The 15,541-nt window shown below is 41.1% G+C and overlaps 1 protein-coding gene across 3 annotated transcripts in view; it reads right to left on the bottom strand.

Annotated features, from left to right (window-relative positions):
• The window catches only part of TOX3 (TOX high mobility group box family member 3), a 64,157-nt gene that overhangs the window by 9,473 nt on the left and 39,143 nt on the right, over positions 1–15,541 (bottom strand). The window contains exons 2-3 of one of the 3 annotated variants that reach the window (XM_088530878.1): positions 12,675–12,740; positions 8,832–9,083 (exon numbers count right to left, since the gene is read on the bottom strand). In XM_088530878.1, coding sequence (XP_088387004.1) covers positions 8,832–9,083; positions 12,675–12,740 — 318 coding nt within the window. Of the gene's footprint in view, positions 1–8,831; positions 9,087–12,674; positions 12,741–15,541 lie in introns of all 3 variants that reach the window. The other 2 variants (XM_088530877.1, XM_088530879.1) reach the window with 2 other exon arrangements.

Genomic DNA, 15,541 nt, shown 5'->3' on the forward strand with positions numbered 1-15,541 from the left:
GGTAAAGCTCGTATATGCAGAATAAATCCCATGAGAATACTGTGAAAATACTACATAGTATCATATGCTCATTTCTTACATAAATTTAACCAGAACAGAAGTGATATTTAAGTATTACAGGCACTCAGGATTTTTATTACATTACTCAAAACGCACAGATTAGTTCTGGCAAAAAAAAATCATGAACTTTCAAGTGGAAAGAATCAAGTTTTGAATGACCTTAATTTTCTTTATGGTTTTGGATTGAAATTTGGTGATTTTAGCACAGAGCCAGGCAAAATGTAACAGCTGGTTTTCTAGGCTTGACAGTGAAATGGGAGCATAATGGAAGAAAATGAAAATCCAGAGAGAAATAACTGGTGCGACTCCTTTGCAGCCTAAGGGAACTTAGTCGGGGACCTCTCTGTAGTTGCTCTGCATGGTGCTACAAAAACTGAGGTATGGACACACTGATGCAGGGGGAACGCCAGCCATGCCTCTGGTCTCCTCTTCTATATTGCACAGAAATGCAACACAGGGTCCAACAAGCCTTCCCCTCTCAAAACCACTTCATGGTGGCTCTGCTTGGGCACGCTGGCTTTCTGTCGCCACAGCCTCGTGTTGCTGCGAGCCTCGAAGGCAGCATCAATGCAGTGAGAAGAAGGCAGGATTGAAGGACCTCATACGACGTCCATCCATCAAGCCATCCTACTGTCGTCTGTTTAGAGACAAAATCACCTCTGTCTTGTTAGACGACAGTAGTGCCATTTCTCCCATCGTATATATAGCTGATTTTATTTTGATTTATAAAAGTATGAACTTCTCAAAAAATGACAGAATATCCATCTTCCTCAGCAGCTCACGGAAAGCAAACAAGACAAATATGGGGAAATGAGATTAAAAAAAAAATCCTCTCACATTTTAATTTATATGGCACTTTCAACTGTTTTTTCACAGTCAGTGTATTTAAGCGTGCCAAAGAGAAATACAATATTGGGTGGTATGGGAAAAAATAAGGTAATAAAAGACAGTTGGTTCTTCTGATATCAACACACGAAGCCTCCAGCAGAAACTACAGCCAGAAATACAGTATTTATCTTGATAGCAAAATGATACGAAGGGCCAGCAACGACCTGCAGAGATGCCCTAATTTCCCCTTACCCTGCATTTTGAGTGTCATTTGCATTCAATAGCTTTATCCTGGATTTCTGCCCTGATACAATTTTAATCTCTATGAACATTCAACATGATATTTTAAAATATAACTTAATCTAGGAAATTACTTTTTAGAACATTGTGAGCAATACTGAAGCTCCGACTAAAATCAAAGTCTAGCACATCCAATCACTTCAATAGGCAATGCTTCCACCCAGCCTCTTCCTGAGCTCACCAGGATGGAGCTCAGGGAAGCAGGACCAGGAGCTAACCCGGTACTGCTGGAGCCACATTTCCAAGGAAAGATTTGGTAAAGGTGCTGCTGCAGTTTGAAGTGGGGGGCAAATTTGTTAGGAGATGAATCCTCTTGCGTTCTATCCAACCCTCACAAGTCAGAAGGTGGCTGGGCTCATCTCTTAATAGGGATACCAAGTACTGTGGTAGCCACAGGCCTGATGCTGGCAACACCGCATTCACGAACAATCTGGTGGCTATAGGTCCCACTGCCTTCAAAACAATCAGTCGAGTTCATGAGTATCATGATTTATTCAAAGGCAACATTTAAAAAGTAGGTTTTGGATGTCAGTAAATTCTCTACTACGGCACAGGATTCTTAGCTAGCTCTAATGCACAAATGGGAATAGTGACTCACCCCAGAAGATGGGAGAGTGTTCTCAATCTCACGGAGCCTCCTCAGGCAGCGTCCCGACCCACGGGGAGAAGAGAAGTTTAGCCTGTTGACTGATCCAGAAGTTACGGTGGAGTCTTCCCCCGCTTCTCCCCTTCTTAGTTTACCTTTTATATTTTTTTTAGGTGGAGCTTGAGTGGCTCTAGTCATACTTACTTTTGTTACTGATTGGTGCAAAATTCTCTCGCTTTTCATTTAAAGGCATAGTCAACCACCTCGGAGGCGGGTAACTTTTGGGAGGGAGATGTGTGTATCAACATTATAGTTAGGTTATAATGAGTAAAGCTCAAGCAAAGTTCATCCGAAGTGAGTGATTTACCACTATCGCTGACCCAGCAACAGGCATCTTCTCATATATCTCCCATTCAACAGCTACTGTGTGGCTTATCGGCTGCACGGCACCATCAGGCTCCCACCTCCGCAGGGAGTACAACCGCGTTTGGCTGGAGTGTCTTCACTCATTCCATCCTCCGTTACTCCTCTTGGCACGTGCTAAGAGGTAGATTGGGTTGTCTAGGGAACCGTGGAGGAGTAGAGTCCGTGCATGCCAACCATCCTAGAAGTTGCAACTGTGTCTCAGCCCAAGCAAGCCTCTGTAATGCTTCTGTTAAACCCTAGTTTTTCCTCTAATTTCCCCTTCTCGAGCAATTTTTCCATACATGCCAACAAATCTAACTACGCAAAGCCCAACATTTACAATTATGCCCCCTGTACCCTGCTTTTGGAAGGCAACTTGGAACTTAATACATTTTACTACCTTAGGAATATGTCACTGTCAGTGCAATACAAGCTGAGGCAACATGTTAAAGGATGAATTGAAGTTGAAGTAAATGCACTGCAATGTAAAGAGTGAAATCACCACTGCCCCTGCCAGTCAAGCACTTTTGGATAGGTCAGTACATCTTTACAAGAAACCCTCAACATTCCTGCTCTTCACAAATAAACTATAGATAAAAGAATCCATTATTCTAAATCTTTCTAAGATTGGAATTCACTGCCAACCAAAACAAACGGGATGCTCTTCTCTGACAGAGATTAAGTTCCTAGTGGTCAGAACAGGACCCTCGGTCCCACCACCACCAAAGTGTCCTCTCCGCTCTTCACTGCTGGTGATGCATAAGAACCCTAGCCAAACTCCATCACAGAAAGCCTTACCTAATTTAATTCCCAAACAAGTGCCACAACATCAGACTGTACAGCCTAGTTCAGAAGAAATTGTGCCTGCAGATGGATCTGAAAGATTGGTTGGTGACAGGAGGCTTATGCACATTCTGCTGCCTGGAAAACGCTACAAGCAGGCAATGTCCCGATCCCAGTACTGCTGCAATTACCTTTTTTTGTTGTTCATACGTAACCTAGAGAAGGGCATGGGGGTGGGGGAGACCTCAGGAAGGCAGCAGGGTTTGCTCCCCCCTGGCTTTGGAGGTTTTCGTAGAGATGGGACACTCCACAGCTCTCTCTCACAGTGGCTGTGCACAGTATATGCACACATGGATGTGCTCTTTCCTGTGGTATTACAACGTGGAAAAGTCTGTGCTGACCAAGAATCCAAGAATTCCACAAGAATTCCACCTCCCACTGGAGGTCCAACTGCACAACATGCCAGCCACCTTTTCCAACAGTCCGTATTCGGTCAAGTGTCACTGATCCAGCCCCTAAGAGCATCACTTAATGTGCAATTACTTATTTGGAGATTCATTTCTCCTAGTACTACAAATTCTTAAAAACCAGTGGCTATAACTGCTACTATTTATGTGGGAAACCAGAACCAGACCACCATTCCTGATTTGAAGCTTGAGCTTCGTAGTCACGGTTCCTCAAAGGAAAAGCAAAAATAAAATAACTATTCTCCCAAATAATTATAAACTTCCAGAATTAGCTGTATTTTTTTTGTATCAAAGATGGCAATAAACATGTTCATAACAATAACAAGGGCTTATTTTAATAGAACGTTCCAGGCATTAAACACATTAATGACCCATGAAATAACTGTTTCATCTGTAACGCACTAAACAATGTTGTTATAACATTGCATTAACTGAAAATCTACTCCATTCTCCTTAAATATATGATCACAGACTGAATTTTAAAAGAGATTTGAAAATAAGTTTTTTGTAATGGAAAATTAAACATACAAATTAGAGGCAGGCAGGCAGGTGCATGGTGAAATCAGGGCTTTTGCCAATTTTCAAGCAACTTTTTTAGCTTCTGTTTTTTCTGGTAATCTATTATCTGAGAAAGTAAATTAGTAATTTGGGAAGGGACTCAGTAAAATTGAAGATTTTTAAGTAAAAGGCACCACTATTTTGAAACGTTAATGACATTCTGCATTGCCTTTAACAAGCTAAAATTAGCAACTCAGTTCTTCAAAGCCGCATCATTGAGCTGTTTATTTAAAGCCTTTTCTTGAAACAGCAGCAATAGCCACCTTTAGTGTTTGATCTGAGCACAGTGCCACTCCTAAGCAGCAATATAATTAAAGATGTGCCTATTCCTCCATGAATTAGCCTTAGCTGTGCAGAAGCCTACACAGACCCACAGCACTGCAACCATTATAAAACATAAACGGGCTCCAGTCTTCATCAAAGAGGGAGCACAATTTCTCTGAAAGCTTGAGTAGTATAGGGACCAGCATATGTAAAATTAACAGTCTGTTTCTGGAACATCTGTACTTTTTTGAATAAAAGGAAAAAAAAAAAAGATCAGCCTCAAAAGAGACAATTATTGTACTGTCTTTCTTAGATATCAGAGAAAGAATTTTGAAATTCATCAAAGCTAACCTTCTGTTATGTACAACAGGCTAAGCTGAAAAGAATGTTAACAAGTTCAATTTTCATTCAATCAGCACTACTGCTCTCTGAAATGTTTCATTGCAGGAAAGAAATAAAAATAATCTATATGGTAATTATGAGGATGAATCCCCCAGTAACTTTCAGCTACATGAAAGGTCAGTTCTATTCAAGATATTTTATCAGTCCCCTGCACATACTCCTGTCCTGTCATTTTAAATCTGAACAGCATTTTATTTTCCCATTTACAGCTACCTGCAGAATTAAGTACTTAAGCCAAATAAGAAAAAAAAAAGGGAAAAAAAAAAAAAGAAATGTTGAATGCTGGCAAAGGCTATAATAGCATGGAGATAAATCGTTCAGCTGCTCTCTCTCAAGCCTCTGGGGCTGCAGATTTTTCTTCTCCTGGTGCACTGTGGGTATTCAAAACTTGTTCAACATGATTTCATTTCATTTCAGGCACTGCCTGAGAAAACTAAATTACAGAATCAATCATACAGAAGGTCAGAGTGAGACTTCATTACAAGTATTGCATGCTTGCATGAATATCTTTCATTTATGACTGACCCAATATGTCACAATAGCTGTCTAGTAAAAATAATCCACTTTCTGAAATTGATGTACTACTGATGTCAATGCTACTCAGCAGGCTGGGCAGATTATAGAGAGGTGTTAAAAAAAGGAACCCTCAGGAGCACCGGGTGTAGTTTTATAGAATTGCCACATTTTGCAGATTAAATAATTTTTGTATGGCCAGCTCAACAGAAAACAGAGCATTAATATAAAATAGTGAGGCTTGATTTTTAATGAGGATATTGCTATTGATTTCTACTTATTTATATTCAGGTATTTATACGAACAGCATTTGCATCGCATAAATCCACAGCTTTCTTTGAAGTCAAACATACATCAACGCTCCATTTTTCAGCAGTTCATTTTTGAGTATCAGGATTTTATTTGCATATTATTAAAATATGAAAGTTAATCAAACTGTCTTCATTTTATCTCCTCTTTTTGTTGCTGTTGTCTGTTTTTAAACGCAGTAAAAGACCCTTAAGTAAGATAAATGTGTTGTGTTTGTTGGCAATATTAATGAAGTTAATCAGTATCGTGACAAATTGTCACTCTATAGCACAAGCATCACGCCTGGATATGGCTCTTGTATATCAGAAACCATCTTGTTCTTAATAAAATGGCCAATTGTTAACTCACCAATACAGTCTTCTAATAATTCCTAGGGCTGATTTATTACGAGAATAAACATTGCTCTTGCACTGTGAATTAATTATCAATATAATGCCCCCAATATGTTAAAAGATATATTAAAAGAGTATGTTAAAAAGAATTATTTCTTTTTCCTTTTTTTGTTTGTTTGTTTTTTGTTTTCCTTCCTGCTCTTCCTGTGGGAAATATGTGAGGTACTTGCAAAAGTATTATGAGGTAGCTAGCCAACTCCATACCCTAAGGGAGACATAGGAGACCTTGACATAACCTATTTTTAACCATGCCTCCGGCGATTCTGCATTCAAGTTTATAGGTGAACATGTCAGGTAGTACATAGAAAAAAGCCAAAGACACATAGTATTAATCATAATTCTGTCCAAGCCCATTTTATTTTTTCAACATTTGTGATTTAAAATCTCATGACATTTCTTCAAGGTGAAATTCTTCTACTGGACTTTTCAACAGGGCAGGACTGCATTTATCTAAATTAAATATTGCTTACAGTAAAGCTCCCTAATGCTTCAGAAGATAAGCAATAAACTTGCTGTAGTTCATATTACAATAATTTAACTTTGCATTCAGCTAAAGAAGCTTTAGTGATTAGCAGCACACTATTAATACAGCCTTTAAATAAGACTATTCTAGTATCACTGCAAAAGAACATTGTTCTGTAAGTGTATACGAACATCATAATTATTTTACAGCCCCATCTTTAGTTCTTTCAGATATAGTAAATTCAATTGACCATGAAATGAAATTTCATAGTCAAAATGCCTCCTTTACATTTTTTTTTATTGCTGCAATAAAGTTTTTATAGCTCCAAGGCAAGGTAATTCATGAAATGTCTAATTTAAAGATGAATTCTAATATTATTAATAAATATTTACCAGTTTAATAAAGTGCACATTTTCAGCATAAAATATGATATACTGTTTTCATTTTCAGTTTTTGAAATACAGATTAACTACTGGAAAAGCTCAGTACTAAAGTGAGCTAGAGGAGTCCAGGGCAAACCTGTGCAAGAACCCTCTTAATATTTTTTAAGTTCCTAAGTTACCCAGCATTTATGAGGAGCACAGAAAAGATGGATAACTAAAATACTAGGGAATGGGTCCTTCCACCTGGCACCAACACGCAAAACTTCCAGCAAGAGGCAGGCACCTCGCCCACATATCTACCCCTCTGGCTGCTCCCTACAAGCATTTTCTTATCTGGGACCAAATATTCCAGTGGGACAAAGCAACACACAAGTCCCCAGATCACATCTCTGGAGTGGCCACTACCCTTAAAAACATGACCGGACTCTTGATGGTACGCGGTCCTGTAGGCCCTCTCTTCAACATGTCCTGGGTCAAAGTCTTGCCATTGAAGCCAACAGGAGCTCTGTCATTAATGTCTGCATTGCACTAGCTAGAGAAGAGGCAGGAGGGAAAGCCTCTCATCCGCTGGGAGAGGGGCTGAGAGAAGTGGTCCCTGGCTAGAGGAGGCGTCCTCAGGCAGGAGGTGCGAAGGTGACACACAGCCTTTATTCAGGAAGATCACATTTTAGTGAAAGCGTGCAAAATGAAAAGCCAAACCTCTTGCAGCTTACAAACCACATGATAACACAGAGAAGACTGTTACACACGTCACGTAAGACTGATCTAACCCACGACATTGACTACACGTTCCTGAGTGCCTTTCATCGGATTCAGCGTACGCATACGCTACCACTTCAGTTTTCGTACACAAAATCCCTGGCTCTAAAACCTATGGCATTACTAGTCTTTTCATCTTCTGTGACCCAACATGTCCTGGGCATGCAGAAAGCCCAGGCAAAACGAGGTGTGGCAGGAAGGGTCGTAGCCATCCGGGCCCACCATGACTGCAGAGGCACCAAACTCTGCCTGCGGACCCTGATTACTCCTCCACACGCGTTAGCTGCTTTGCGGGACCTCAGAGGAAACATTCACACTTGCAGCGAAGCCTGCAGAGTTGCAGGAAAACATTTGCTGCACAGACTTGTAAATCTCTAATTAATTGTCACTCACCAGAATAATTAAACAGAACAAATGATTTACGTGAAATCAGAACATGTCAACACGATGACCTTTATTATAGACAACCAATAAATCTGCAGTTCCGTTCCACCAACTTTAGCAAAATGTTCTATGAAACCACTGATCAGAATAAATATAGTCAATGTAAACTGTTCAGCTAAACACTTGTCCTCTCTTCAATATGCAACACAGAAACTAATGCTAATTGTAGCCATTGAGTTTGAAATGCTAAGTATGACTCAGAGCTACATCTGAGCATGGGGAACATGAACACTGCATGTGCCAGCTCAGGGAGAACCAGGCATTGGAGATCCTCTCCAAGGTGGAAAGGGAAAGACAGGAGGAAAGTGGAAACTGCTCATGCGCTGCCGTGAAGGCAGCAGACACCCGCGGTGGCCACGCACGCTCCACCGTCGTGACTTCCACGGCAGCTGTGGGCGCAGGACGGTCTTTTTACGGCCCCATCCTTCTACATGGGGTGGTGGTACTGATGGTACCTACCACCTCTTTCACAAGCTTAAGAAATTGCATTTCCATTTGTATGGATCTATCCCATGCAACACACAGAACAAAAAGATTTTTATTTCTTTACTTATTTGTTCATTACTGCTGGCATAGTACCCATCTCCCTTTCTAAGCTACTCCCAACAGAATGATTTCAAGAAATCTCTGATGACCATGAAACCTAGTCCCCGCATTTGAAATACGGACAGTTTGCACACAATGTGGTAGCATTACCCTATATCTTAAGAGCGATGTTTATCTCCATTGATCCACCAATATGAAACACTTAAACACTTGCCGGGCACCCCACGAACATGTCAGCACATACCGTCCCTCGCCAGGCACATGACTGCTCAATCACCAGCAAATCCTTGGTGCACCAAAACACCAAGAAACCACGCGTGCCTCCCAAGAGGTTAGCCGAAACCAAGAGGCATGAGAAACAGGTCTTACCATGTGCAGCCCGTTACTGTGGACGCCGCCGTCTTGTTCCACCAGGTTCCGGGAGATGGTGATGGAGGGCAAGTCCAAGCTCTGCGGAGGAAACTGCGGTGTGAACTCGCTGCCCGGCGTGGGCAGCTGCTCTCCCAGGCCGGTGAAGGGCAGCAGGACGTCGGCCATGCCCAGGCCGGGCTCCGCCTCGGGCGGTGGCGTGATGGGAGGGATTTCGAACTCCTCGTCGCCCAGGCTCGGCGTGTGGAAGGTCTGCTGGGGAAAGCACGGCACAGAGATCCATGAGGGCATGCTTGTCCTGATGCCGCGTGGGCGGCCGCCATGGCCTGCTCTGGCCACGCGCCCTCCCAGCGCCCATGCTGTGGGTCATGGCACGTACAAAGGGCTTTGCAAATTGTTCCAAGTGAAGATTTAGGTCTCATTATCATACGGCTTTAATAGGGTATCAGTATTAACAGTTTTTTAATGCGTGCTTAATTAGCAACATCTGTCTTTGTTGTGAGGCTGAGTATCAGCTATGCTGGATTTGGCTGTATAACAAACTGCCACTTTACCGATACGTCAGGGCAGTAGCACTGGCAGCTTCGGCCACACTCATGCTCCATCACACCCCGTCTGTGCAGCGCTCACACCCCAGCACCAACCCCACCACACCTCCTTCCTTTCCTTTTTAGCCACTAACAAACATGAAACAGTACAACGGCCTCAACACCTGTTAGCTCTTGTGCCTTGAGCACGGCACTCGCTGCCAACTATCTGCAGGGCTACGCGTGCACATGTCTGTCAGGGATCATCTTTACCCCACAAGGGTCAGTGTCTGGCTGCAGCAGCACTGTCTTGTACTTGAAGAGCAGGCAAGCTCCCCTCATTCAAATTTCCTGTATTATTTCAGCCCCACTGCTGCTTAATAATAGCAACACAGAGCTTGAAATTAGGCTGTCTTATACGTACTCAAATCGAGACCACCTCGACAAAATGGGGCAGTTGGCAATCCTAAAAGAGGCACGTTGTCTCGTTTTGGACGTGCAAGGGGGTTGGTTTGTTTGTGTTAGTTGAGAAATTGTGGTTGCAGGGAGGGATTGTTTTATGGATTATTTACATTGTTTGAAAGAGTGACTTAATGCCAGTTAATTTAAAAATGGTATGTTCAGCGAAAGATCTCATTAGTTGTCGTAAATTGTCATCCTTCAAGCTGTTAATGATGATATAAATTAATAACCGCTTGAGAGAAGATGGAAACGGAAACATGAGGAAAACCTTTGCCTGCATATCGAACCTGTCAGCTGTCATTACTGGGCTCACACCAGAAGTGATGAGGTCCCAGGCTGCGACATGGGAAAAGGCAGCAGAGAGTCTCCCAATGGAGCTCGGCAGCATGTCCTGCAACTCCGGCCTGAGCGGGAAGGCTGGGCCGCAATCTGTGGACACAGGGTGTCCATGGCTCCATGACCAAGGGGGGAATTTTCCTTTCCAGGGAGCCCTGAGTTTACCAACACAAAGGACGGATTGGCCAGGAGAAGTGGTTGGCTAATGAACATCATGGCTGCATTTGCAGTTATTTTGGCACTAATGTGGTCTAGTAACAGATGCAACTGTAATTTGTGACTCATTTGCTACCCCATTACTGCTTAATGAAATCTAACATATCACATTAACAATACGGATAAACACTCATTCTTGATATGTGGCATTTGGCTGTTTTCATTACCACTGTAATTAACACTTGAAATATTATTTCAATAAATATTTAAGGTGCTTTAAAATGGGTCATGGTAATCATGACACAGAGACCAAAAACAAAGCAAATATGTGGCTTCTTAGCCTGAAGATTTACTAGGATTATACCATTAAGGCATTATTTACAGGAATAAAATGGACTTCCAGCTCAGCCGTGCTTACGTCCACAATCATAGTGAAAAAGCTACATTCATGTTAATGTAAAAACACTATAATTAAATATATTGTAATGCAGTAATTGCATGTTAAATTCATGCTTTAATGCACGCACTAACACTTAATCATATTTTTATTCCTTGTTCAAGCAAAGGTGTTCAGTGAGATCAGTATTATTATAGTACCTCTGAACATCTCTTTACATGTCATATTCATGAGATAGTAGTAATTATAAGAATTGAACCTTCCTTCCCCATCTAACATGATAAATCAGACACAGCTGTATAAATATGTAACACAGCTATACAATAATACAATATTTTACTTCAAAGCTGCATTAATCTTAATAGTTACGGCTTACTAGAAAAAAAGAGTACATTGATGAATACCTTAGCATTTTGTAAATGTGAATTTAATTCTCGCAATATAACTTCTCCATGTATGTATATATCTTTTTTAAAAAAACATATAAAGACCCTAAGAATGAAGATGAAATAGATGTAATTTAAGAAGAGAAAAAGCCACTCAGTGAAGTAGTCTTAAATCCAAATCACTGGGCTATTCAGACTGTAAAAAAGATCTGAATAGTATGCAATTTGGGATTGCAGAGAGGTGCTGTGATGACCAAGATGCTGTAACATTTGTGGGATTTATCTTACCAATCGTATTTTTGAAGTTATTAACTCTTCAAATATTTATATTTTACATGCTTAAAAAAAACTGTGTGCATGGTTAAATGCCATCTGTACTGAAATGTTCAAAACATTTGTTCCTTTTGATAAAAATGCAAATCTGGAGAACTGTTGTATCAACATATAACAGCCAATGTCTGACACGGTGAATTATCACAGCTGGAATTAAATTGTCTCTGAACAGCTGCTGGCAGCAGAGCTTTCATCAATGTTTGATTCAAATGTAGGAAAGAAATTCAACAGAAAGAAACATCATGTTGTCATTACAGATGGGGTTTGTGTTCATTATCACAAATAACACTGGAGCCAGTGCCAAACAATATTCCCTTATCTAAGCAGTCTTGCTGGGGAGGAAGAGATGGTGACCATTGTATAAATGATTCATAAAATACTACTCTTAATTCTAATGTTCGCATTTACCGTTACACCTTTTTACTTATTTTCTCCCAGATAACCTTTTTAAAAGCGTACAAGGCAAAGGCAAGGCTGCCCATTTTTCTAACTACTCCTTATGTTTGAAAGATCATTTCTGGCATTTACCCCACGCGTGTGCTTAGCTCTGCCTGCTGCTGCCAGGGCCATCCTGCCCCGCGCGGCCCGAGGGAGCAGAGCTGCTCTCTCTTCAGCATGGGCCAACGGGGCTTCTGCCTGGAGCTGCGTCCTGCTGCAACGAGGTGCCACCAGAAGAGCAAATATAGGAACATGGCAGGTGATGCACCGTCTACCTTGATGTAGCTCCTTCTCAAAGCCAGTGACCAAATGGCCAGCTCGACCCGCAGCGCTGACGCAGGGCCTTGCTCTGCATCCTTGCTGGAAGTTTGACCCCTTTTCACCCAGCACACGTATGCCAGGCAACAAAGTGGGTTTTGTTTTTCTAATTTAGATGAGCATTAAGAATCCAAACAAAAATTTTGCATCCTTGGCTGGAATTAGCACATTAGCTAATAAGGCATATTACTAAGCTTGCCTTCCAAACATACACCTACTGTGCCTTTTGTTTCCTTCTGCTTATATTTTTTTTCATACATAAAGCAGATTTGTTTCTATTGACATGCTATGTAAGTAACAGCCTTATGGGCAGCTAAATTGACTAGTAATGGAGAGCTGTCAGGTTATTTTCTTTCTCATTAAAGTCTTTATTTTGTGCTCCATAAAACACACACAAATTCAGCACTTCACTCTTCAGCCATTCAAAGTCTGTTAAATTATCAAAGCAAACAGCAGAATATGAACACAGATAAAAAGAAAAACCATCTACCTCATTTGCGCCAAGAAATGCATTATTTGCCTCTGCCATGTTCATGTAGTTGTTATTGTTTCCAAACTGGAGGAAAAAGAAAAAAAGAATTTTAATGCATGCCATGACAAACCTTTCTTTACCCCATCACTACTATAGAAAAGGACTACTTCTGAAAAACAGGTGAGATGTAAATTTGCTGATGTTGTTCTGAAATTAGAACCAAACTGAATTTTAGCATTATTGTTGTTACCACACAGACCAAAGGACACAGGCTGCAGGTGGAAGACTTCTGAGCACAGCTCTTCAGCCTTCCCTGGCTATGGAGCAAACTCTGGAAATTAAGTGTCCCTTGGAGAAATACTGCCCTCCAGAAAGGGCATTTTCACTCTTTGGCATCTTTCCAAACAGACATTATTGTATTTCTACAGATGATCCTGATCTTGAGGATGGCTGTAGCTAGAAAACCTATTGTAACATTATTCAGAGTGGAGCTGGTTTTAAAGAGATGAAGGTCAAGAGGGGAAGGCAGAGAGTCTACAGCATTTCCTTTAAATCCCAATCTCAACACAATAATAAAAAGCTAAACAACTCCCCTTTGCCCATCCTTCCTTCCAGCTGAGCTCCCACAACCCCTGGGAACATTAAGGCCAGAAGCTTTCACTGAGGGTTTTACAAATCCAAGAAACTGAGACTGCTGAGATCTTAGAGGTGTGAGGGGGGAGCAGGCTGAGTGACCGCTCCACTGAGATGCAACTCATGGGCTCTTGTATATGGATGGTCAAAGATGCCTCCAAGCACCCCATTGTGACCATTGATTGCTAAAGGTAAATGCTTTTCTTTTAGGGAGTGAGCACAGTAAAGAAGAGATGATCAGCATTTGGCTAAGTGGCCCTTAGTTTGCCTTATTCCCTTAAATGGCATTAGCAAAAAAGCTGGCAGTCTGGGAGGTATTTCTGCTCATTTTCTCAGAGGACACAGGTACTCTACAGTCCTTACTTCAAAGAATCAATACCATGCACGACACAAGCTGCCATGTAAACACTAAACCACCAACTTGCACTTTTCCACGTTTCTAATATATGATCAGGCACAGCATATTGTGAAGCAAAATGAAAGCAACAGAATAGAGAAAAGTTTCTGTGCTGTCTTTACAATGCCCATCACTTCCCTCCTGCTGAAGTCACACTGAATATCCTTACCTTAAGTCTCTATTTTTGAGTTCTGCAACTCACAATTTCTAAGGAAGGCTTTATCTGGCCAGGTCTTTAGGAAAAAAAAAAAAAAAAAAGATTTTTTTTCTCTTTGTCAATACATTAATAAATATAAGTGGCAAACCCTAGCAGCAGGCTAACCTCTGCCACAGGTGTATGACAACAGGTAACTACAGAGATGACAGAGACTGTTTGTTTTCCATCCTTCCTTATATAGTTCTCTCTTCTTCCTCTTTTACTCTGTTTGGCTCATGTCTGATCTTGAGAAATGGATCTGGGGGCTTTCAGGAAAGGGGCTGCTCTGGCAGGATCCCTCATATGGCCACCACTGCCCTGGGGTGCTGATGGGGAGAGTGGAGGTCTGAGACATTTCCACACTCAAAGGCACCTAGTGCTGGGGAGGTGAATTGAGCTGGGGGCAAGGGAGACATTTCCTCCCAGGATGTATTCCTGACATCCTGTGATATCTTCTTTGGGAAAAAAAAAAAAAAAAAAAACAGATGGACACGAGTAACTGGCACGTTGTGCACATGGTGAGGAAACTGGCTGAGAGGCCAGGCTGGCCAAACAGCCAAAACCGATGACACCCATGCAGAGCAAGGAGAAGTGGACTAGACAGCCACCTCTTGGAGCAACCGGACTTGGATTCCTCAAGTATAAAACTCTATTCGCATACTCAGAATTTCAACATGCAACATGAGCTAAGCATTAGGAGCCTAACAAAATATGTAGCCTTGTAGCTACTTAAACTCTGTCATCCTTACTCGGTTAGACAAATACTCAAGGAACATCACCCATTTTTAATGCCCAAAAGTTGCCCAGTCTTTTAAATTAAAGAAAAATGCACAGACAAGTTATTTTTTGGCAAACACGGCTTTGTGTGCATGCATGTGTGCACATGTATTTTTGGCACAAGGACTTAGTGCTTAAGCTCACCAGTGAGATCAACAGGATAGACTTCCGTGCACGTCAGAGAGGAACTAAGACGTATTTACATGGGAAAAAAAAAAAAAATTCAAATGGCTGCAAAGAAGCTTTTCTTTCCTAGAATAACTTTTTAATACAGTAACTTCTCCCAGCGTCAGTTTTTCAAATTATACTCAAGTGCTAATAGGTCCAACAGGCAAAGGTGGCTCTTGCTGAGTAAATATTTGGGAACAAACTTAGCTTGTTTTAATGAGCTTAACTTCCCAGGAGCTATAGCATCTCAAAATGGGAACGTATCTGATGGGATTTTTTTATGTTGGTTGGATCTACATATGTTCTCCTACTACAGGCACTGCTGATTCAAATGCAAAGTGTTCTTCTTCCTTTGTTCTTTATTAAAGTAAAACAATAGAGAAAATGACAATTTTCCACTTAATATTAAGAGTGAGGAAGGAAAATGAAGAAAAATAAAGCAAAAAGTTACAGCTATATGTCCTTACATTCACTCTGTTTTGAAGTTTCAATATTTAAGAATTTGTTGTATATGAATCAGGCACTGATATCAGAACCTGCATAGTTAAGCTTTTGTTAGTATGGATCATAGCTAAAACTCTTTATTTTTCCTCTCTGAATTAAGGATCCACTTAAGGCACACGACAATTATCAGTGAGCATTTTTAAGATTAAACTTCCTTATTATCCAATGGTACCTAGAACAATGAAAGAAAATAAAATGGTTATTATCTTA

The sequence above is a fragment of the Tinamus guttatus genome, unplaced genomic scaffold (genome assembly GCF_059628265.1).
Source record: "Tinamus guttatus ecotype Peru unplaced genomic scaffold, ASM5962826v1 Tinamus_guttatus_pri_ptg000389l, whole genome shotgun sequence".
Classification (NCBI taxonomy): domain Eukaryota; kingdom Metazoa; phylum Chordata; class Aves; order Tinamiformes; family Tinamidae; genus Tinamus; species Tinamus guttatus.